Below are 25,687 nucleotides of genomic sequence, written 5' to 3'. Positions count from 1 at the left end.
GCTCATGACCAGCAAGAATCAGCTTAAACCAGCTTATGACCAGCAAAGCACCAGTTTAATCCAGCTCATGACCAGCAAAGACCATCTTAAACTAAATCATGACCAGAAAGAACCAGCCTAAACCTGCTCATGGCCAGAAAGAACCAGCTTAAACCAGCTCATGACCAGCAAAAAACAACTTAAACCAACTTATGACCAGCAAGAACCAGCTTAAACCCGCTCATGGCCAGCAAGAACCTTCTTTAACTAGTTCATGACCAGCAAAAACAGCTTAAACCAGCTCATGACCAGCAAGAACCAGCTTAAACCTGCTCATGGCCAGCAAGAACCATCTTAAACCAGCTCATGACCAGCAAGAACCATCTTAAACCAGCTCATGACCAGCAAGAACCAGCTTAAATTAGCTCAAGACTAGCAAAAAATAGCTTAAACCAACTCATGACCAGCAAGAACCAGCCTAAACCCGCTTATGGCTAGCAAAAACCATATTAAACCAGCTCACGACCAGCAAGGACCAGCTTAAACCAGCTCATGACCAGCAAAAAATTGCTTAAATCAGCTGATGACCAGCAAGATCGAGCTGATGACCAGCTCAGGAACACCGAGGACCAACTTAAACCACCTCATCATGGCCAGAACCAGCTTAATTCAGCTCATGACCAGCAAAGACGATCTTAAACCCGCTCATGTCCAGCAAAGAAGCAGCTTAAAACAGCTAATCACCAGCAATAACTAGCTTAAACCAGCTCATGAAACCCAAAACCCAGCTTAAACCAGTTTATGAATAGCAAAAACAAGCATAAACTAGTTCATGACAAGCAATAATCCAGCAACAACCAACTTAAACCAGCTAAGGACCAGCAAGAACCAGATTAAATTAGCTCATGACCAGCAAGAACGAGCTTTAACCAGCTCATGACCAGTAAGAACCAGTTCATGACCAGCAATGAAGCAGCTTAAACCAGCTCCTGACCAACAAGAACCAGCCTAAATTATTTTATGACTAGTATGATCTAGCTTAAACCAGTTCATGCCTCAACAAAGAATTAGCTTAAACCAGCTCATGACCAGCAGGAACCAGATTAAACCAGATCATTACCACCAGCAATAACCATATTAAAGAACCAGAACATGACCAGCAAGGACCTAATTAAACCAGTACAAACCAGCTTAAACCAGCAGGCATGTACTAACACCGACCTAACCAGCATATGCAGTTTTTTTCAATAAGAAACTATTTATAAATCCTGATTATTACTGTATTTGCCCTCACCTGTGATGTGATGACCTCAATAGACGCCATGAATCTGTCAGCGATGATGGAGACTCCCAGAAACATGTACATGAGTGATACGAAGTAGATGATGGCACGGACGATCTGCTCCACCAGACCGGGATTGACGGGTTTCCACACCGGCAGGAGGATCCCAGGTTTACACTCTACTGGGTCACTGCAGGGCTTGTTGAGCGCAGCGCCGTCATCCGTCAGGTTACTGTAGGGCTCAGTGGAATATTCCGGAATGATGGAGGGCTGGATGGACGGCTCTTCCCTCTGAGATTCAGGAGAGCAGGACCAGGGCAGAGACAAGAGCAGGACGAGACTCAGAAAGACAGAGGAAAAGCGGGCCATGATCTCACTCCTCTACGGGTTTCAGAGTTCAGAGAAGATATGAAGAAGAAGTGGACCTGAGGAGAAAACACAAGACCAGAAACGTCAAAAAAAGACAAAAATAATCAAAACTACAGGTGTATAGTTAATAATAATAATAATAATATTATTATTAATAATAATAATAATAATAATAATAATAATAATAATAATAATAATAATAATAAATGATAAAAACATAATTGATTTTGATTGTCTTAAGGGGATAGTTATTTTAAAATCTAAAATTCTGTCATCATTTATTTACCGACTCTTTTCTAGTTCAAAATCTACTTTAGTTTCTTTCCTCTGTTGAACACAACTGTTGTATATGACTGAAGGGCTATATTTTGCAAAAAAAATAAAAAATAAAAAAATAAAAAATAAAATCCTGTCCTGGATATACTTGATCCCGCTTATTACACAACTACTTGCCACAAAACATCAGAAATTAGAGACAAAACATTGTTCTGAGCTGCAATAGTTTATTAAGTCTTTAATTAAATGCAAAGCTGACAGAATGAAAACAGCTGATGGAGTATACACTAATCTGTGCATTATTCAGACACAACATGGCGCCAAACAGTCAAGCTGACAGAAACTAAAACAGCTGATGGAGTATACACTAACCTGTGCATTATTCAGTCACAAGATGGCGCCAAACCGTCAAAAACACAAAGCTGACAGAAACGAAAACAGCTGATGGAGTATACACTAACCTGTGCATTATTCAGTCACAAGATGTCGCCAAACAGTCAAGCTGACAGAAACTAAAACAGCTGATGGAGTATACACTAATCTGTGCATTATTCAGTCACAAGATGGCGCCAAACAGTCAAGCTGACAGAAACTAAAACAGCTGATGGAGTATACACTAACCTGCGCTTTATTTAGTCACAAGATGGCGCCAAACAGTCAAAAACACAAAGCTGACAGAAACGAAAACAGCTGATGGAGTATACACTAACCTGCGCATTATTCAGTCACAAGATGGCGCCAAACAGTCAAAAACACAAAGCTGACAGAAACGAAAACAGCTGATGGAGTATACACTAACCTGTGCATTATTCAGTCACAAGATGGCGCCAAACAGTCAAGCTGACAGAAACTAAAACAGCTGATGGAGTATACACTAACCTGCGCATTATTCAGTCACAAGATGGCGCCAAACAGTCAAGCTGACAGAAACTAAAACAGCTGATGGAGTATACACTAACCTGCGCATTATTCAGTCATAAGATGGCGCCAAACAGTCAAAAACACAAAGCTGACAGAAAACAAAAACAGCTGATGGAGTATACACTAACCTGCGCATTACTCAGTCACAAGATAGCGCCAAACAGTCAAAACCGTAAAGCTAACAAAAATGAAAACAGCTGATTGAGTATTCACTAATCTGCACATTTTCAGTCACAAGATGGCGCCAAACAGTCAAAAACACAAAGCTGACAGAAACGAAAACAGCTGATGGAATATACACTAACCTGTGCATTATTCAGACACAAGATGGCACCAGACAGTCAAAATGCAAAGCTAACAAACGAAAACAGCTGATGGAGTATACACTAACCTGCGCAATATTCAGACACGATATGGCGCCAAACAGTCAAAAACGCAAAGCAGACAGAAACAAACCTGGCTGAATAAAGCAATTACTAACCTACATTATATCAAGGTGACTCAAAATTTCAGGATGAGCCCGTGTTATTCATCGGCTGTTATCTAGAAATAACATACCTTGGAATATCACGACTGACCAATTAGAATCAAGTATTCCAGACAGCCGTGTAATAAATACAGTTAAAGTATGTTGTATTCGTTTCGATTACAGTGCATGCTGCACATTATTGAAAATACTGAGCTGAAACTTCAATTCACAAAATAAAAATTCGCAAATCAAACCTCAATATGAGTCAGAAAACTTGAAATTAGGGCGCCACGGCGGCTTGGTGGATAGCAGGTTCGAGTCCCGGCTGGGTTAGTAGGAATTTCTGTGTGGAGTTTGAGTGTTCAAAGTGCTTCTTTTATCCACACTTGTAAGCCACTTTGGATAAATGTAAACATCTGACCCAAAAGTGTATTAAAACAAGCCAGCGTTTTTAACATGTAGTCAGAACTGCATATGAAAATGCGATCATCTCTAAAACAAATCTCACAAAGCTTCGGAAACCATAATAAACCACTCCAGGCTGCAGCTCGGGCTCGCTTTTATAGCCGAGTAAATCAAGTAAGTGATTATGAGGAAATATGCGAGACGCGGAATCTTGGTAGAAGAATAGGCTGCGTAGGTGAAATGCAGTTACAAGGACAAAACCTACGGATGATGATTATGATGGTGCTCAGCAATAGTGCACTGAATAGGGTTGATAACTCAAATGACAATGAAATAAAAGTGGAAACGCTGCCAGGGTGCAGGATTACGGCCTCCGCAGGTCTCAGAGAGGGACATCTGTGCACACGAGGCTTTCATTAGCTCAAATACCCTAAAAGCTTGCTGCACTTTCACACACACATGCATTGCAAACACAAGCCGCAAGCACATAAAACTTTGAATGCAAGAACATACCTTGCAACATCTTGTATTACTCAGATTTTAGACGCACTTTATTTCAAACATGTGCAAATAAAAAATTTGCATGTTCTCCCCGTGTTGGCATGGGTTTCCTCCAGGTGCTCCGGTTTCCCCCCTAGTCCAAACAAATGCGGTACAGGTGAATTGAATAAGCTTAATTTGCCGTAGTGTATGACTGTGTGTGCAAGAGTGTGGGGGTGTTTCCCAGTGTTGGGTTGCAGATGGAAGGGCATCCATTGCGTAAAACATGTGCTAGATAAGTTGGGAGTTTTGGATAAGTCTTGGAAACGAAAATGAATAAATGAAAATAAAATAAAATAGGTCACTTTAGAATATTGGTTCATTAGTTAATGTTAGTTAATGTATTTAGTAACATTAACTAAGTATGAATAACCTTGTAAGTCATTTAATTATCATAGTTCAACATTAACATTCTTAAAATCCAAAGTTGTGCATATTAACATTAATTACAGCACATTAACTACCGTCATTTAACTTAAATGCTACTAAATAACATTAACAAATATTAATAAATACCGTAATAAATGTATTACTAATCCTTTGTTCATGTGAGCAAATGCATTAAATAAAGGATTATCTTGAAGCATTACCATAAAATTAAATTAAATAAAATGTAAAATATATTAAAATTTAAAAACATTAAAATTTAAGAATAAAAATTGTAATTATTAGGCAAAGCAAATAATACAACTCAATACAAAAATATTTTAAAAGGAATAGGAAGAAGCATATGTTATGCAATATATACAGTTAAAGTCAGAATTATTAGCCTTCCTTTGAATTATTCCTATTTTTAAAAATATTTCCCAAATAATGTTATAAGAGCGAGGAAATTTTCAGAGTATGTCTGATAATTTTTTTTCTCCTAGAGAAAGTCTTTTTTGTTTTATTTTGGCTAGAATAAAAGCAGTTTTTATTTTGTTAAAGCCATTTTAAGGTCAAAATTATTAGCCCCTTTAAGCTATGTATATTTTTTTTGATAGTCTACAGAACAAACCATCGTTATACAAGAACTTGCCTATTTACCCTAACCTGCCTACTTAACCTAGTTAAGCCTTGAAATGTCACTTTAAGCTGTATAGAAGTGTTTTGAAAAATATCTAGTCAAATATTATTTACTGTCATCATGATAAAGATAAAATAAATCAGTTATTAGAAATGAATTATTAAAACTATTATGTTTATAAATGTGTTAAAAAAATCTCTCCATGACAGAAATTAGGGGGAAAAAAATAGGGGGGTTAATAATTCTGACTTCAACTGTAATTATATATATTTAAGTAATGCAAATGGAACAAGTAAAATTATTGCTGAGAGATTTGATTTATTATTATTATTATTATTATTATTATTATTATTATTATTACTATTATTATATATTTTTGCATACAAACTGAGCACCATTTAAGATCTCACACATCTTTTTTTCACTTGCAGTTTTTTTAATAAAAAAAATTATATAAATAGTTTGACAAAACTCAAATTAATCGAAGTTTTAACATACTTTTTATGCCCTGTAAAAACTGTGATGACAAAAACAAATCATCACAACAAATTTTTTCATGTTGCTTTAATTTACTTTATTAAGTTAATCAGCGTTCAATCTAATATTTTACATTTATACATTCACAGCAGGAAAGTCACTGGTTTGAGCCTCGGCTCTGGGTCAGTTGCCGTTTCTGTGTGGAGTTTGCATGTTTTCCCCGTGTTGGTGTGGGTTTACTTCAGGTGCTCCGGTTTCCCCCACAGGTACAAAAACATGCGCTGTAGGTGAATTGGGTAGGCTAAATAGGCTGTAGTGTATGAGTGTTTGTGTGTAAATGAGTGTGTATGGATGTTTCCTAGTGATGGGTTGCAGCTGCATAAAACATATGCTAGATAAGTTGGCGGTTCATTCCGCAGTGGTGACCCCTGATTAATAAAGCGACTAAACCGAAAAGAAAAAGAATGATGAATTTTTAATCAGTTTAAATGATGTAAGTTGAGATAAATAGAATTTTTTAATTGATTAAACTAAAAAATTAACGCAGCACGAATGTTTTTAGTGAGTATAATTTTACATTAATATTTCTCCTCATTATACATTTTGACTTACAATGTTTTAACTTATTTATTTAGCATTTATTTTCAGATTTTCTGAATGATATTTCTTCTGTCAGGCGGCACGGTGGCTCAGTGGTTAGCACTGTTGTCTCACAGCAAGAAGGTTGCTGGTTCGAATCCTGGCTGGGCCAGCTGGCATTTTTGTGTGGAGTTTGCATGTTCTCCCTTTGTTGGCGTGGGTTTCCTCCGGGTGCTCCGGTTTCTCCCAAAGCCCAAACACATGCGCTGAAGGTGTTTTGCATAAGCTAAATTGACCGTAGTGTATGAGTGTGTGTGTGAATGTAAGAGTGTACAAGTGTTTCTCAGTACTGGGTAGTGGCTGGAAGGGCATCTATTGTGTAAAACATTTGCTGGAATAGTTGGCGGTTCATTCCGCTGTGGAGAACCCTGATAAATCAGAGACTAACTAGAATGAAAATTAAAGAATGACACACACTCATATTTCTCTAAATTCAGCACGCACACACACACACACACACACACACACACACACACACACACACACACACACACACACACACACACTATCTAAACACTCTTTCTTCTTCTGCTTTTCTATTGTTTCTTTCTAAATGGTCTTTTTTTTCCATGACAGAGCAGCTCTGTGTCCTAAACAAGCTCTCTCTCTGAATACTAAACAGTCCCACAGAGCGCTTTTTGTGCGCTGTTTCACTCAGTGACGGGTTGCACTGAGGTTAGTGGGTTACCCATCGTTTCCCCTCATTAACACACATCTGTCTTTCTCCCAACGTGCGACATCGTCACGACCGCAGGAACAGAAGCAAACGCCTGCCATCCAGAGTCATCATACAGTCTGAGCTCAAATAAATCGTGTTTGTTTCTGCTGCAGAGCCGCCGCAGGGACCCAAACCTGCACTCAACTCATGTTTCTTTCAGAGCGCCACATTAAAGGAGGAACAAAACAGACGCTTTGGAGATCACAGGCCAGACGGAGGCATGAGAAGATGGAGAGACAGACGATGAAACATGAAAAACTCAACGCAATCCATTTGAGATAAAATAACAACAAATCAATTTTAAAAGGATGCCCCAGGTAAATGAGGCAGAAGAATAAACTTTATACAAACTCAGAGATTTAAAGGAATAATTAGGCTGTGATTTTCAATTATGAAAAAAAAGACTTAAAGATGATTGCTTGGATTTACTTCAAGTTAAGTGGTTGTAAACTATTTATTCAGCTGAATTTAAGCAAACACATCATCACCTTGGAATTATAAGGTTCTGTCTGCGTTATAAATTATTTTGAGATATTGAGCTTCAAAGTTTTTGCATTCCATATAGCAAACAATACATGTATAACAGTTTTCTTTCATACATTACCATGACAGAGACCCTGAGTTTTCTCTAAATGTAAATTATCAAAGTTCTCTTACATTTGCAAATTAGAGTAAAAAAACAGGGTAAATGCAGATAGAACCTTCTAATTCTGAAACCTTCTTGGAATTATAAGGTTCTATTTGGCAGATCATTCACTGAAATATCACTTTTTTAAGCAATTCAATCAAAAAATATTTGATTGAATATTTTTTCTTGTTCAAATTAAGAATACAAGGCTGTGCTAAATATTTTTTTTCAATGCAGCTGTTAACTTTATTTAATTAATATGTTAATGTTTATTAGATTTTATGCTTAATATGAATTTTTGAGTTAAATTTATTGAATTATATTCCCCATGACTAATAATAATAATAATAATTGAGTGTGTATGGGTGTTTCCCAGTGATGGGTTGCAGCTGGAAGAGCATCCGCTGCGTAAAACGTGTGCTGGATAAGTTGGCGGTTCATTCCGCTGTGGCGACCCCAGATTAATAAAGGTACTAAGCGAAAAAGAAAATAAATCAAATGGATCTCAATGTTGAGAAATGCTTTTAAATCATCAAATTTATATACATCTCAATTTTGTGTGGTACGGCATTCTTTCGTCGACTGTCAATGGAGCAGTCCGGCTAAATGACAAAGAAAGCTGATCCTGATTGGTCCTCGAGCAAGCATTAAAAATGCTGATTGGCTAACAGAAAGAACCTTATAGAGCCAAGCTAGAGTTCAACTTTGTAGATAAAACTTTTTTTTTTGTTTTTTAAATAAAAAGTCCTAAAATGTAAACAACTCATAAACAAATCATTTAATTTCACTTCTAAATTTCATTTAATTTTCACTTCTGGTGAAAGGTTAATGTGACTGTTTTCAATTCTATAATGTTCTTTTTACAGCACAGACATCACAATGTAATTAAAATACAATCAGTTAAATAAACTTAAGCATTCATTTAGTTGTTCAAGTATAAAATGAGATACTTTAACTGAGTAAACTTTAACATCGTCAGTAGCAGCAGACTAGCACAGAAACTCCATTGAAAATAATGGGGTAAAATAAATGTTTAAAATGTTAATAGATTGTCATATTCTGAGCTATTGTTTGTTTTCTCCACAAGATGTCGCCATTTTCCCCAGTGTTTCTGTTTGTGGTTCATTTGTGTTAATTTGGTTCAGCTGTTTCTTGTTAGACTAGCCTATATATTCTAGACTCTTGTCTTCACTTGTCACTTGGTTTTTGAGTTTGATGTGCTACTGCTGTTGCCGTAAGTCCTCTTGCTATTACCTTTTGTATTTTTTGGCTCCAGTTGCTCTACGGAGAACTTTATGTTTGTTAACTGTTTAGCTTTTGAAGTTCCTATGTTTTTGCCTGGCGGCTTTTTCTTGATGATTTTGGATTTCCTTAATAAACACCTTTGTTTGAACTAGACCTTGTGCCTTAGCAAGTGGGTTCACCAACTCTCCCTGTGGCTGATCGTTAAACCACTGGACTACTACACTAGCGACCCGGGTTCGAGCCTCGGACTCATGTGCTTCTTGTGTCTGAGACCAACTTCATATCTAATATCAATGAGGCAATGAAGAGCACAGATTTTTAAAGAAATCAGATCTTAAACGTGGTGATTTTGTAATGGCAAGATCGGTTCACCGGAAGCGCTGAGGCTGGCTGACTGAAATTAAAAGTACAAGTGCATATACTTCATTTAAATAAACAAATTAAATAAAAGATTTATCCATTCCTTCATTTTCTTTTCGGCGTAGTCCCTTTATTAAACTGGGGTCGCCACAGAGGAATTAACCGCCAACTTATCCAGCATATGTTTTACCCAGCGGATGCCCTTCCAGCCTGAGGAAACCCACACAAACGCAGGGAGAACATGCAAACTCCACACAGAAACGCCAACTGGACCAGCCGAGGCTCGAACCAGCAACCTTCTTGCTGTGAGGCGACCGCACTACCTACTGTGCTACTGCTTCACCTAAATTAAACATTACTAAATTTAATTTAGTTTGCTTAAATTCAACACATATAAGTTGTTTATTTATGTGTATCTCAATATTAAGTTTTAGACATTTGAGTTAGTAATTTAGTCATTTGTATTACTAAATATTAGTAGTAATAAAAGTTTTTAATAATTGAAATAAGCGTCGCCTTTTAAGCACTTTTATATTAATATTTTTTTTTAAATATTGCTACAAAAAAGAGCAGGATTTATCTTGTTTTTTTGTTATCAGTAAAATGTTTTAGAATTTATAAATTTTTGTATTTTGTTTTAAAAATGCTTTTTTAAAGTTACAAAGTATTTACAGACTATATACACACTATTACAAACTATGAAATCATTGTCACTTGCCTTCAAAATGTCCTTACAAAATAATTGTGCTTACATAATAAATTTGTGTATTTAATATGCACATATAAATACAAACTGAATGTATATTCACATAAAAATGCTGGCTTGATTAGCATTGTAGCACAACACTGGGCAAAACATGGCAAACCCAAATATTGCATTAAAAAGTGTCATTTAAATTGAAATGAAAAAATAAACCAACATTGGTCGAATTTGTCCATATTTGACCCAACATTGGGTTATGGCAACCAATCATTTTTAGAGTGTATGCATGAATGCAATATTTTACGTTATATATAAAAGTAAAAAAGATATGTTATAAATTATTGTTATTATAAATTATACACAGTTAAAGTCAGAATTATTTGCTGCCCTTTTAATTTTTTTTTCTTTATTAAATATTTCCCAACTAATGTTTAACAGAACAAGGAAAGTTTCACAGCTTGTCTTATAATATTTTTTCTTCTGGAGAAAGTCTTATTTGTTTTATTTCTGCTAGAATAAAAGCAGTTTTTAATTTTTTAAACACCATTTTAAGGTAATTATTATTAGCCCCATTAAGCTATATTTTTTTCGATAGTCTACAGAACAAACCATCGTTATACAATAACTTTCCTAATTACCCTAACCTGCCTAGTTAACCTAATTAACCTAGTTAAGCCTTTAAATGTCACTATAAGCTGTATAGAAGTGAAAAGTATCTAGTAAAATATTATTTACTGTCATCATGACAAAGATAAAATAAATCAATTATAAGAAACTAGTTATTAAAACTATTATGTTTAGAAATGTGTTAAAAAAATCTTCTCTGTTAAACGGAAATTGGGGGGAAAATAAACAGAAGGGCTTATAATTCAGGGGGGCTAATAATTCTGACTTCAACTGTATACATAACAAATATGGACAATACACACACATAGATTTAAAATCAATGAAATGTTTGGATTTGGTTTTGGGGTCCAGCTCATATACATTCGACAAACGAGCAGGACGTTTCCATAGTGACTGAAGGGCCAATAAAGGAAAGATCCAGCTCAGAGAAATGGAGCAGAAACGAGTGAAGGACAGTCAGAAAGTCAGCTACAGAACGCAAAGACAGAGCAAAAGATCTTGGTGAAAGTCACCCAAACCTGCTTACAAACCTTTCTGGGTCAAAATTCCACCTGGAGGATAATCTGCAAATTTAGTTTTTTACACTTCACATTAATTATGGATTTGGTTTACATTAAGAAATAGTATACTGGACTGCAAGCAAATGATTGAGTGATTCTCATAAAGAAAAAAAAATTACATTTGACTAAAAATGCATAAACTAAAAAGCATCAATTTTAATTATAATTAAGGTTGAAAGACTGAAAAAGCCTCGTCTTGAAAAATGATATCACTATCAAACAAATATAAATGACAAGAAGATTCTCAAAGCATCTGAAAGTTAAAATAATAAATGAATATTCATGGTATTGTGCGTTTTTATTATCACAATTTACTGAATTATTAAATATGGACATACAGTACATCAATTATCACTAACTGGTTTTATTGAATATTTACTTATTCATTCGTTCATCGCAGCAGAATGAACTGACAACTATTCCAGCATATGTTTTACGCACCAGGGGCGTCATGTACAAAGACTTGAGTTGAATTCATACTAAAACATTCCATACGCATAAAGCTATAAATGTACGTACTTTGTAGTGTGCAATTTAACTAAACTGCCTCTAGGAGTCGCCAATGGAAATAAAACAAACACACACAAGAAATGCACGTACGCCAGACATGAAGTTGGCATGAACCAACGCACATTCTTACGTTCATTTCATCGTTAGTAAATCCAAACGTGAGTGTTACCTGGCGTACGCAAAGTTTTTGTGCGTTTGCTTCTGTTCCTGCAACCCAGTACTGGGAAACACCCATACACTCTCCTATTCACACACACAATGGTAATCAATGATAAAAGAAGTTGTTTTTAAAATGGAGATTTCAGATGATGGTTAGGACTAAAACTGGGGACGAGTAAAAAAGTGTTTCGAATTAGGAGCGCATTACCTACTTCAACCACTGGGTGTCAATCTTACACACTGCACCTATAAATCTGCTTATTTCTCTGGATTGAACATTCCTCCAAACATCTGGAATCATGCAAGTATAAGTCAGCAAAAAATACAATTTTCTAGTGTTTTTTGCAGGTTTTAATGAAAACACAGAGTTTAAAATCCAGACCTAGATATGCTTTTTATGAGATTCACCATGATGATGATCTCTCTTTCTCTTTCTCTCTCTCTCTCTCTCTCTCTCTCTCTTCTGTCACACATACAAACATTCCCACGTGCTCAGTGATTCATCCATTTAGCTGTTTCAGCAAGTGCACTCACATGCCAAATCCAGTGCGCACTGACAACACACACACACACACACACGCACGCACGCGCGCAAACACATATGCATGCATGACCACACTGATGCAGCAGCATTTCTTTTCAGGCTATTCTCCAGCAGAAGTTGACTCTTACATAAGCGCGTCATGTGCAACTATTCAAACCAGCACTGATTGAACACTTAACCCACAGCGAGGATAAACACAGGCCTTTATCTCAGCAAAATGCTTTCCGGAAACACTCCGCCATGCCTCTTTTCAGCCGCTGACCTCCAGTCCTTCTGATAAATATGTGTAGAAATGAGAAACTTGAGGCCTGTTTCTTTTAATGGCCCAAATCTCACTGTCTAGAGACATTACAGACTCGCTGACTATTAAATTTAGCCTGAAAACATTCTGCAGAAGATCTTCCGTTTAAATAGTTCCCATTATCATTCCATTTGGTGTCTTGTACATTAGCAGACATGCTTTGCACTGATGCATATTCCTGTAATGCGGAATACTTCTGTATTTTTAGCACATGCTTGCAGAAGGCAATCTTCATTCATTCATTCATTTTCCTTTGGCTTAGTCGCTTCATTAATCAGGGGTTGCCACAGCAGAATGAACCACCATCATATTCAGCATGCGTTTTATGTAGCGGATGCCCTTCCTACCACAACCCAGTACTGGGAAACACCCATAAACTCTTGCATTCGAGTTCGGCCAATTTAGCTTATCCAATACACCTACTGTATAGTTCATGTGTTAAAAACTGTGGGGGGAAAACGGAGCAAACTGGAAAAGAAGAAGAAAACCCACGCCAACACGGGGAAAACATGCAAACTTAACAAAGAAATGCTTGAATCAGCGACCCAGAAGGCAATCTTGTTATAATTTATTAATGGTCATTTTATTTTATAAAGAACATCTAAAGATCTACACATCAATCCAGGGTTACCATATGGTTATTACAGAAAAAATAAATAAATAAATATAATAATAATAATAATAATTATATATATATATAAATTAAAAAAAATAGAAATATATATAAAAAATAAATATATATATATATATATATATATAAATAAATAAATAGATTAATTAATAAATTAATTAATTAAATATATATATATATATATATATATATATATATATATATATATATATATATATATATATATATATATATATATATATATATATATAGTAAAATTAAAAATTAAAAAAAAAATTAAATTAAAATATGCTAGGCAAAAATGTAATCACATCCAAAATAAAAGTTTGTTAAGTGTATATTTATTAAGGTGTGTATGGTGTGTATTTATTATGCATAAATAAATACACACATGCATGCACATATTTGAGTATTTAATTTAGATATCAAATATATATGTATATGATACATATTAAATATAAATTGAAATATATATGTAACAAAATTGATTTACATAATTTTCTTATCTCTGCATTACGATCACCAGTGGTCTAACCCTTTCAAATCACTGGAGAAGATTCATCACCCAAACTACACATCTGCCACAGAAATTAACTACAACTCCCATCATGCACCTCACACACACCAGTTTCAGATTACTTGTGATTGCACACACACAGCTGAAAGCTCATCAAGGACTGATTACATGGCATGTGTCTTGTTTGCTGTAACACTGCGAAGTTTTCTTCTAGTCTAGATTTTCCGTGTTTGATCCTTGCCTTGTTTCCTCGTTTATGTTGTTTTGCTGCCTGTATCAATTGCTTTGCCTGTGCCCTCAACTACATGTCTAGATTACCTTCATGATACCGTTTGTTCCTGTTTGACTATTGCATGGCTGACCTTTCTCTAATAAACTGCATATTGGATCCTCAACTCTATTGTACCCCGACTCTCCTTGGTTATAGTCTGGGTGTATCACTATGTGTATCAAATATAAATAATAATTTTACACTCATCACAAATGCCTTGTTGATGCCAGAGGTCAGAGGAGAGTGGCCAGACTGGTTCCAACTGATAGAAAGGCAACAGTAACTCAAATAAGCACTCGTTACAACAGAGGTCTGCAGAAGAGCATCTCTGAACACAAAACACTTCCAACCATGAAGCGGATGGGCTACAGCAACAGAAGACCACACCGAGTGCCACTCCTGTCAACTAAGAACAGGAAAATGAGGCTACAATTCATACAGGCTCACCAAAATTGGACAATAGAAGACTGGATTTTTCCAATCTGTTGGAAACTGTTCCTATCTTTTGCCTGGTCTGATGAGTCTCGATTTCTGCTGCGACATTCAGATCGAAGGGTCAGAATTTGGCATCAAAAACAGGAAAGCATGGACCCATCCTTGCTTGTATCAACGATTCAGGCGGCTAGTGGTGGTGTAATGGTGTTGGGGATATTTTATTGGCACACTTTGGGCCCATTAGTACCAATTGAGCAACATATCAATGCCACAGCCTACCTGAGTATTGTTGAACATGTCCATCCCTTTATGACCACGGTGTGCCCATCTTCTGATGGCTACTTCCAGCAGGAGCACACACCATGTCATAAAGCGTGAACCATCTCAGACTGGTTTCTTGAACATGACAATGAGTTCACTGTACTCAAATAGCCTCCACAGTCACTGGATCTCAATCCAATAGAGCACCTTTGGGATGTGGTGGAATGGGAGATTTGCATCATGGATGTGCAGCCGTCAAATCGGTAGCAACTGTGTGATGCTATCATGTCAATATGGAGCAGAATCTCTGAGGAATATTTCCAGTACCTTGTTGAATCTATGCAATCAAGGATTAAGGCAGTTCTGAAGGCAAAAGTGGGTCTAACCCGGTAATAGTAAGGTGTACCTAATAAAGTGGCCGGCGAGTGTAAAAAATACACTCATATTTATGTCTAAACATACTTATTTTGGATGCAATTAATCACAAATAATCTTTTCCCAATTAGTATATAAAATAAAATAATCAAACAGAAAAATCCTAGCATGTATGTACCAGCGCGAATTTTAAAGTGCGCAATTATTCATAAGTGTTATGATCAATATTACTTACACATTACACATGTTGACATAATACACATTTAATCAAAACTGTTCCTTGAAGCCTCCATTTGAGATGTGTTTTTTTTTATCTCATTCCTGCCCTCAGATATCAGGGCTGCTGTCCAAATGAAAGCTACAAGCGCGGCGTGCATCACTGAGCATGTCGGCACACATTTACTGCGCGCTTTAAAAACGCACTGTGACATTTTACGTCGCTGAATCTGGACTTGTATCCTGATGTGACCTTTCGAGGAACACAACACTTTAACAGCATCTCATTATCGCTGTAGGAGTCAGTTTTGAGGAATGGAAGGGAGTAAACACTTTTAAAGCATTGCATTTTAAACCTGTTTACTTCCAAGCTACATTTATATGCTCAAAAATAGAAAATAACGGCATGGCTTTTTACATGTTTTTCAATTTATTTCTCCTTTTTAGTGCATTAATCACTCAGGTCTTGCTAAATTGTGTTTTTTTTTTTTTCATTATACACAAGCATATGCATGTAATGTTAGTGAAATTTGCATAGTGGAAAGAATTAAAGGGGACCTATTATGCAAAAATCACTTTTATAGGGGGTTTAAACACAGTTGTGTGGCAGCAGTGTGTGAATATAATCAACTTCTAATGTTCTATATCTTCTAACCATAGGAGAAATGGTCGTGCCCAACTGAGCTTGGTTTCTCTCGAGGTTTTTTAATTCTTCACTTTCGCCAATTGGTGAAGTTTTTCTGTAGAGCTGTGCATCGATGGACTCTTCAGTGTTTGGACTCTCAGTAGTGATTATTAAACCACACTGAACTGAGCTGAACTTAAAGGGCCATGAAACCCCCTCGTTTCAGCAGGGTGTTTTCACACCTCTACTTTGGAAAAAGTCAGAAAAGTGGGCGTGTCCAGCTCTGTTTAAGGGGGATTGTTGGAGGAACTAAAGTGGGAGGGTGTGGGAGTGTCTATTTGGGCACGCGCGAGTTTCAGAGTCGAAATAAACAAACAGGAGAAAGTGATGGTGTTTAACCAACATGGACATCTGTAGTCGAATTATTTGCCAAATTATTAAAAGCTGGACTTTAACTGCAGTTTGGCTCTTTCATTCAGGGAATTCATTCATGCCTCGCGACAAACGAGATATTTGATTGGAGGAACTGCTCTAAGCGTGTATTTTTCATGCAATGTTTGATACCGCACGGCGAATGAGAGAAAAAAAACCTCCACATTTCCTGGAAACTTAGATGCACACGGCAGGTAGTGTCAGAAAGCCGCGTGTGTTATTCCGGTCACAAAATGCGGTAAAAACCCTACACGAGGTTAAAGTTTGGTTGTGGTGCTAACATGTTTACACTCGGTGCAATAGTTAACTTAGTTCGATACAAACAAACTGAATAAACAAAGAGCACTGGTCGCTCACTTACCAAATCTGTAGAGACAGGACAATCACCAGCAACTAGAGCCGCGTCTTTATTAAGAGGAGACTACAAGCGAATCCGGATCTCAGCGTTTGCAGATGAGAACAGCTCTCAGGTAAACAATAATCCTCCTTAGACACGTAAGTTATTGTTGTCGAGTGTCGCGTACACTGTTAATCCACACGTGATCCAGATGAGCTCTCACAGAGAGAAAATGAAAACAAAACTTAACGACAGCAAACTATAAAAGCAACACTTCACGCTTGTTTTGCCAACACAACGTGGCGTCTCTGTCGTGTAAACACGGTGACAGTAATAAATATTAATGAAGTTGCACAATAGAGCGCACTGATTGGTTTGAACCAAGCTTTACTCATGCATTAATGCAACACACTGTCAGACGTAATAAGACACACTCGTGCACAGACGTCCAGTCTGCACGCTGGAATACACGCTATTATGTCATGACCGTGACGCAGCTTCAAAAATTAGTTTCAAACCGGAAGTACGAATTTGCTTAAAATAACGCAAAAAAACAACCAATTTACACTTTTTAGTGAAATATAGGTGCCCTAATAGTGTTTTTAGCAGTGTGGGACACATATACGACTGTCAACAGCTCAAAAAATGTGTTTTGGTGTTTCGTGACCCTTTAAACTCTGGAAACTGAACTACACTGTTTCAATTTACCATGATCTTCTATGTGAAGATGCTTTGACAATCAACATTATAAAAGAGCTATAGAAATAAAGGTGAATTAAATTGAATTAAAAATAGTTATTTTAACATTTGAATTAAATTCAATCAAACACACAAGCCCTGGAGTGTGTGTGCCATCACATCCTTATTGCAGGCTCCAACGGGATTCTACATGCTTGAAGCCCACAGGATTGGTTTCTTTGCTGAACTGTTTGGATACTCAGTCAGTCGTTTGATTTGGCAGCCATTGCAGTGTTTACAAAACACCAAGAACATGCAGCTACCGCCTCTAGTGACCATGTCCTGGCTTTATTTCAGGTCATTTAAATAGGAAGCCGTTTTCTCTGATTCTGCTGCAGCTTCTGGGAAAAGCCTTGATGTTCTTTCATTAATTCTTAGGAGGATCGTATCCACACAGAGAATTACACTGTCTGCCGTCCTCAATTAAAATCAAAATAGATAACACACACACAGAGTCTCTACGAATTAATCTGACACTTATTTTTACATTGCCACTAAAAATGTAATTTATGAACAATTAAGGCACACACACGCACACACACAAACACGGAAACACAAGAAGGCAATAGATTCGCTCTCGGAGAGTGAACAGATGCTTAATCGCTCCCTCAATTCGATTAGAGGATTTACCGATGGTGGCTTTGCTGTTAAAGTTGCATCGGATGCTTTAAAAGTGCTTAAAGTGTCTGATTATGGAAGAGCATTTAAGGATAGAAGAATGAATAAAATAAAGGACAACTAATGACAAAAAAGCTAAGATGAAAGAGCACCTAATAACAATGAGCATCTGATAACAACAGCGTCTGATGACAGTACGGTGTCTGATTATAAAAGAGTGCCTGAAAACAAAAACAAAAAAACATCTGATGATGACAAACGTGTCTGATTACAGGAGAGTGTTAGGTGACAGTAGAGCATCTGATAAAAAAAGTGTCTGATGACAAAAAAGCATCTAAGAATAAAAGAGTGGCTGATGATGAAAGAGTGTCTGATTATAAAAGATTGTGTGATGACAAGAGCGTCTGATGACTGTAGAGCATCTGTTGATAAAAGAGCAGTTGATGATAGTGTCTGACAAAGAAAGAATGTCTGATGATAGTGTCTGATAATGAAAGTGTGTCTGATGATAGTGTCTAATTATTAAGGAGGATCTGATTATAAGAGTGTCTGATGACAGTAGAGCATCTGACGATAAAAGAGCATCTGATGATAACCAAATCTGATGAAAAAAGAGCATCTCATAATGACCGTACAGTGTCTGAATATTAAGGAGCATCTGATTATAAAAGAGCATCTGGTGAGAACAGTACAGTGTGTGATGACAAATCAGTGTCTGATGACAAAAGAGCGTCTGGTGGTAATAGTACAGTGTCTGATTATTAAAGAGCATCTGATTATAAAAAGTGTCTTATAACAAAAGAGCATCTGGTGATACCAGAACAGTGTCTGATTATTAAAGAGCATCTGATAATAAAAGAGTGTCTAATGATAAAAAAGCATCTGGTGATATAAGTACAGTGTCTAATTAATAAAGAACATCTGATTATAAAAGAGTGTCTGATGATAAAAAAGCATCTGGTGATAACAGTACAGTGTCTGATTATTAAAAGCTTCTGATTATAAACGTGTGTCTGATGACAAAAAAAGGCATCTAAAGACAAAAGAGGATTTAAGTATAAAAGAGTGTCTGATTACAGTTGAGCATCTGTCGATGACAGTAAAATATCTAATAATAAAAAGTATCTGATGATGACAGTAGAACATCTGATGATAAAAGAGCATCAAATGATGATAGTAGAGGGTCTGATAATAAAAGAGTGTCTGATCCAGCCCAATCTCATGAGAAAATGTAACTATTTTATGTTATGCCAGTTTAAAAAAGTGCAAAAGTGCATCTCACAATGACAGTACAGCATCTGATTATTAAGAAGCATCTGATTATAAAAGAGTGTGTGACGACAAATCAGCATCTGATGACAATGGTACAGTGTCTGATTATTAAAAGTGTCTGATGACAAAAGAGCATCTATAGACAAAATAAGATCTAAGGATAAAACAGTGTCTGATTACAGTCGAGCATCTAATGATAACAGTAGAGTATCTGATAATAAAAAGCATCTGATGATGACAGTAGAGTGTCTGATGATAAAAATGAATCTGATAAAGTGACAGTAATGTTTCTATTGATAAAAGAGATTCTGTTGATGATAGTAGAGTGACTGATAATAAAAGATTGTCTGATCCAGCCCGATCTCACGAGGAAACGCAACTATTTTACGTTATGTCAGTTTATTGACTAATTCAGATGAACTGTCATGAGATTTTGTTGGTCTGATCAGGATAGAGTGTCTGGTGACAGTAGAGCACTAGATGAGAGTAGGGCATCTGATAAAAAAAGAACATCTGATAATGTGACAGTAGAGTGTCTGATAATAAAATTAGTCTGATGATGACAATAAAGCATTTAATAATAAAAGAGCATCTGATGACAACAGTAGAGCTGTTGTCTGATGACAGTGTGTGTCAGATGAGTGTCTGATGATAAAAGAGTGTCTGATCCAGCCCGATATCATGAGGAAACATAACTATTTTATTTTATGTCAGTTTATTGGCTAAATCAAATGAACTGGTGTGAGACGTTGGTCTGATCATTACAGAACATTTGATGACAGTAGAGCGTCTGATAATAAATTAGCATCTCATAATAAAAGAGCATCTGATGATGACAGTAGTGTCTGATAATTACAGAGCATCTGATAATGTAACAACAGAGCATCTGATAACTAAAAAGTATCTGAAAATGTGACACTAGAGCATCTGATAATAAATGAGCATCTGATAATGTGACTAGAGCATCTGATGATAAAATAGCATCTGATGATGACAGCAGAGCATCTGATAATGAAAAAGCATCTGATGAAGAGAGTAGTGTCTGATAATAAAAGAGCATCTTATAATGTGACAGTAGACCATCCGATGACAAAAAAGCATCTGATGATGACAGTAGAGTACCTGATAATAAAAGAGCAACAAAAGATGACAGTACCATCTGATAATAAAAAAATGTCTGACTACAGTATTGTCTGATGATAGAAGACCATCTCATGATAATATTAGAGTATCTTATTAAAAAAGAGCATCTGATGATGACAGTAGAGTTTTATGACAAAAGTGTCTGATGACAAATGATCATCTGATGATAAAAGCGTGTCTGATTACAGTATTGTCTGATGACAGAAGACCATCTCATAATAATATTAGCGTATCTTTTTATGAAAGAGCAACTGATGATGACAGTAGAGAGCCTGATGATAAAAGTGTATGATGACAAAAAGATCATCTGATAATAAAAGTGTCTGATTACAGTATTGTCTAATGACAGAAGACCATCTCATGATAATATAAGAGTATCTTATTTCAAAGGAGTGTCTGATGATAACAGTAGAGAGACTGATGATAAAAGTGTGTGATGACAAAAGATCATCTGATAACAAAAGTGTCTGATTACAGTATTGTCTGATGACAGAAGACCATTTCATAGTAATATTAGTCGTATTTTCGTATTTTAAAAAAGCATCTGATGATGATAGTAGAGAGTCTCATGATAAAAGTTTCTGATGACAAAAGATCATGTAATGATAAAAAAGTGTTTGATTACAGTATTGTCTGATAACAGAAGACCATCTCATGATAATATTAGAGTATCTTATTACAAAAGAGCATCTGATGACAGTAGTGTCTGATGATAAAAGAGTGTCTGATGACAATATTGTCTGATGAAAAGATCATCTCATGATAATTTTAGAGTATCTTATTATAAAAGAGCATCTGATGAAGACAGTAGAAAGTCTGATGATAAAAGTGTCTGATGAAAAAAGATAATCTGATCACAAAAGTGTCTGATTACAGTGTTGTCTTATGACAGAAGACCATCTCATGATAAAATAAGATAATCTTATTACAAAGGAGCATCTGATGATAACAGTAGAGTCTGATGATAAAAGAGTGTGTGATTACAGTATTGTCTGATGACAGAAGACAATATTATTAGAGTATCACAGAGTGATAATATTAGAGTATCATATTATACAAGAGCATCTGATGATGACAGTAGAGAGTCTGATAATTAAATAGTCTGATGATAGTAAAGCATCTCATAAAAGTGTTTAATGACAGTAGAACGTCTGATGATGACATTAGTGTATCTTATAAAAAGAGCATCTGATGACAGTTGATTGTCTGATGATAAAAGCAACGAAATGCAATGGGGAAAAAAGCATCTGACAGATTTCATTAAGACAACAATATTTTGATTTATTCATGCAGTATCCCACTTTTATCATGAAGCAATTAAGCTTATTTTTCTTAAACTGCTGGTAGACCAAGATCAAAGCAAACATTATGTAGCGTTTCATTGCTGCATATTAATAGCGTATAATTTTAACAGCTGAGACCGGAAACATCACACAAGAGTGGTGAGAAAAGCAGGGGGCGTCACATTAACACACACCGCTGTAATCAACAGAAAAAATAGAATAACATTTGCATATGCAAAACACAGATTATTATTAATAAAAGAGAGAGCGAGAGGACGTTATGGCACTAGAAAGAACATCAAACAATCGAGCTGCCCCAGAATTCCCCCTGATGATCTCCATGTGTCCTTCTATAGGAACTGTAAGCCTTTAGCTATATATAGGATGTTTAATTACTGCTCATTAATAGGATTAATGCAAAGGTTGAAGTCATTACACTGAACAGCTCAACAACTTCAGAGATGAAACAGATAAGTGATTATTGTGTCATTGGACTGATTAAAGAGAACACACGTCTTCCCGTTTCATCTCATATTAATAGAGGTTTTAATATTTGATGTTTCATGTGAATGAATGGGATTCTGCATGAGCAAGCTGTCGACATGGTCATGAGATCAGATATATAGTAGAGAGGGCTTTAAAATAGGCAAGAAAAATAGTCAGAATATAAAAATTAATGGGAATGGATGATTATTTTAAAATTCTGTCTAATTTAAAAGTCTGTCTGTCTGTCCGTCCGTCCGTCCATCCATCCATCCAACTTTTCTATCTATCTATCTATCTATCTATCTATCTATCTATCTATCTATCTATCTATCTATCTATCTATCTATCTATCTATCTATCTATCTATCTATCTATCTATCTGTCTGTCTGTCTGTCTGTCTGTCTGTCTGTCTGTCTGTCTGTCTGTCTGTCTGTCTGTCTGTCCGTCCGTCCGTCCGTCCGTCCGTCCGTCCGTCCGTCCGTCCATCCATCCATCCATCCATCCATATATCTGTCTGTCTGTCCGATCTATCTATCTATCTATCTATCTATCTATCTATCTATCTATCTATCTATCTATCTATCTATCTATCTATCTATCTATCTATCTATCTATCTATCTATCTATCTATCTATCTATCTATCTATCTATCTATCCATTCATCCATCCATTCATCTAACTTTTCTATCTATCAATCTATCAATCTATCTATCTATCTATCTATCTATCTATCTATCTATCTATCTATCTATCTATCTATCTATCTATCTATCTATCTATCTATCTATCTATCTATCTATCTATCTATCTATCCATCCATCCATTCATCTAACTTTTATATCTATCTATCTATCTATCTATCTATCTATCTATCTATCTATCTATCTATCTATCTATCTATCTATCTATCTATCTATCTATCTATCTATCTATCTATCTATCTATCTATCTATCTATCTATCTATCTATCTTTCCATCCATCCATCCATCCATCCATCCATCCATCCATCCATCCATCCATCCATCCATCCATCCATCCATCCATCCATCCATCCAACTATCTATCTATCTATCTATCTATCTATCTATCTATCTATCTATCTATCTATCTATCTATCTATCTATCTATCTATCTATCTATCTATCTATCTATCTATCTATCTATCTATCTACCTAGGTTTCACACACAACCATCTCTAGGATTTACAGAGAAAATATCCAGTGAGCGTCCCGTCCAACCTTGAGGCAGATGGGCTACAGCAGCAAAAGACCACACCGGTGCCACTCCTGTCAGCTAAAAACAGGAAACTGAGGCTACAATTCGAACAGGCTCAAATTGGACAATAGAAGATTGGAAAAACGTTGCCTGGTCTGATGAGTCTGAATTTCTGCTCTAACATTCAGATGGTAGGGTCAAAATTTGGTGTCAACACCATGAAAGCATGAATCCATCCTGCCTTGTATTAACGGTTCAGGCAGGTGCTGGTGGTGTAATGGTGTGGGGGATTTTTTTTTTGGCACACTTTGGGCGCATTAGTACCAATTGAGCATCGTGACAACGCCACAGCCTACCTACCTAGAGAAATGTTGCTGACCATGTCCAACCCTTTATGACCACAGTGTACCCATCTTCTGATGGCTACTTCCAGCAGGTTAACGCGTCTTGTCATAAAGCGTCAATCTTTTCAGACTGGTTTTTTGAACATGACAATGAGTTCACTGTACTCAAATGGCCTCCACATTCACTAGATCTCGATCTAATAGAGCACCTTTGGGATGTGGTGGAACGGGATACTCGCATCATGGCTGTGCAGCTGGTAAATCTGTTATCATGTCAATATGAAGCAAAATCTCTGAGCAATATTTCCAGTACCTTGTTAAATCTATGCCATCTAGGATTAAGGCAGTTCTGAAGACAAAGGGGGGGTCCAACCCGGCACGAGTACCTAATAAAGTGGCCAGCGACAGTAGGTTTTTAGTTTAGAATTTTTCACAAAAAAAAATAATATTTTTATTTTATTTCCAAATAGGCCTTAGACATCTCCACATAAATACATTGGGAAACAATCATTTGTACATTTTACAAGCCTTTTACTTTTTTTTTTTTTCGTCTAAAGTAAAACTTCAGTGATGACTTGCTCCAAACTCTTCCAAACACAGCTCAAAATATCCTAAAATTATACAGGACAACCATGTTATTTATTTTTTTTTTTGCTTTAAAGAATATTTTTCGCTCTGACAGCATTTTGTGAGGCTTTGATTTCCTTTAGGAGAACATTTAAAGAATTTTATCCTATCATAGCAGACCTGAAACACACACACACACACACACACACACACACAAACATGCATTTCTCTTTCTGTGAGTGCACATAAATCGGTGAACTCAATTTGTGGTTGTATAAGCAATAAAGCCTGCAGCGTGATCGTGAAATTCCTGACGGGAAGCAAAAATGAACAGATTTTAGAGTTAATGTCACTGCTCTTCTAACAAACATCCAGGATTCATTTAACTTCTGCAGGGGAGAAAAAAAACTCAATTCTGCACTCGAGACAATCTAATGCCGAGCACACCGGCAGGCAGAGGTGAGAATTGAATTTTTGTGCATCACTTTGATTTACTGTGTTCAGAAGTAGCTCCAGACCTGACATGTGGCCATTGGAGCAGATGGCGAAGAGGTGTTCGGCTTCAATCGCTAACCCACCTCATCAATTTTGCAAATGCTGACTTAGTAGTTTTAGGCTGTACAGTGAACCTGCAATCATAAAAGTTGCTTAATAGACCTTGACGGGCTGACTGAGATGAGTAGTTGACAGAAAAAAAATCTTCTTTTCAGCAGCTATCATCATCATTTTAACAGTGCTTCTCACATTATAATACTAGAATTATTGGTTTCATTTTAGTTAAAGTGCAATTCAGACTATTAACAAACTATATACTAAGATTTTTAGCTCAGCAAACTACTAATTTGCTGCTTATTAAGAGTTACTAAGGTAGTGGTTGGGTTTAAGTATTAGGTAGGATTAGGGATGTAAAATAAGATCATGCAGAATATGTGCCATATGTAAGTATATCCAGGAGGTTGTTATTGCAGATATTTAGCCACAAGATGGTGCCAAGCAATTACAAATACAAAGCTGAAAGAAACGAAACCAGCTAATGAAGTATACACTATCCCGTGCATTATTTAGTTTCAGGATGGCGCTAAACAGTCAAAAATGCAAAGCTAAAAGAAACAAAACCAGATGATGGAGTATACACTAACCTGCGCATTATTCAGTCACAAAATGGCGCTAAACAGTCAAAAACGCAAAGCTGACAGAAACT

The 25,687-nt window shown here is 36.2% G+C and overlaps 1 protein-coding gene across 4 annotated transcripts in view; it reads right to left on the bottom strand.

Annotated features, from left to right (window-relative positions):
* Positions 1–25,687, bottom strand: part of slc8a2b (solute carrier family 8 member 2b) — a 211,636-nt gene that overhangs the window by 60,600 nt on the left and 125,349 nt on the right. For all 4 annotated transcript variants that reach the window (XM_068213574.2, XM_073923170.1, XM_009291910.5 and 1 more), the window contains 1 exon segment: positions 1,274–1,686. In XM_068213574.2, the coding sequence (XP_068069675.1) occupies positions 1,274–1,630 (357 nt within the window). In that variant the 5' untranslated portion in view covers positions 1,631–1,686.

This window comes from Danio rerio, chromosome 15 (assembly GCF_049306965.1).
Source record: "Danio rerio strain Tuebingen ecotype United States chromosome 15, GRCz12tu, whole genome shotgun sequence".
In the NCBI taxonomy this organism is placed as follows: domain Eukaryota; kingdom Metazoa; phylum Chordata; class Actinopteri; order Cypriniformes; family Danionidae; genus Danio; species Danio rerio.
This window is presented reverse-complemented; position numbering and strand designations above follow the sequence as displayed.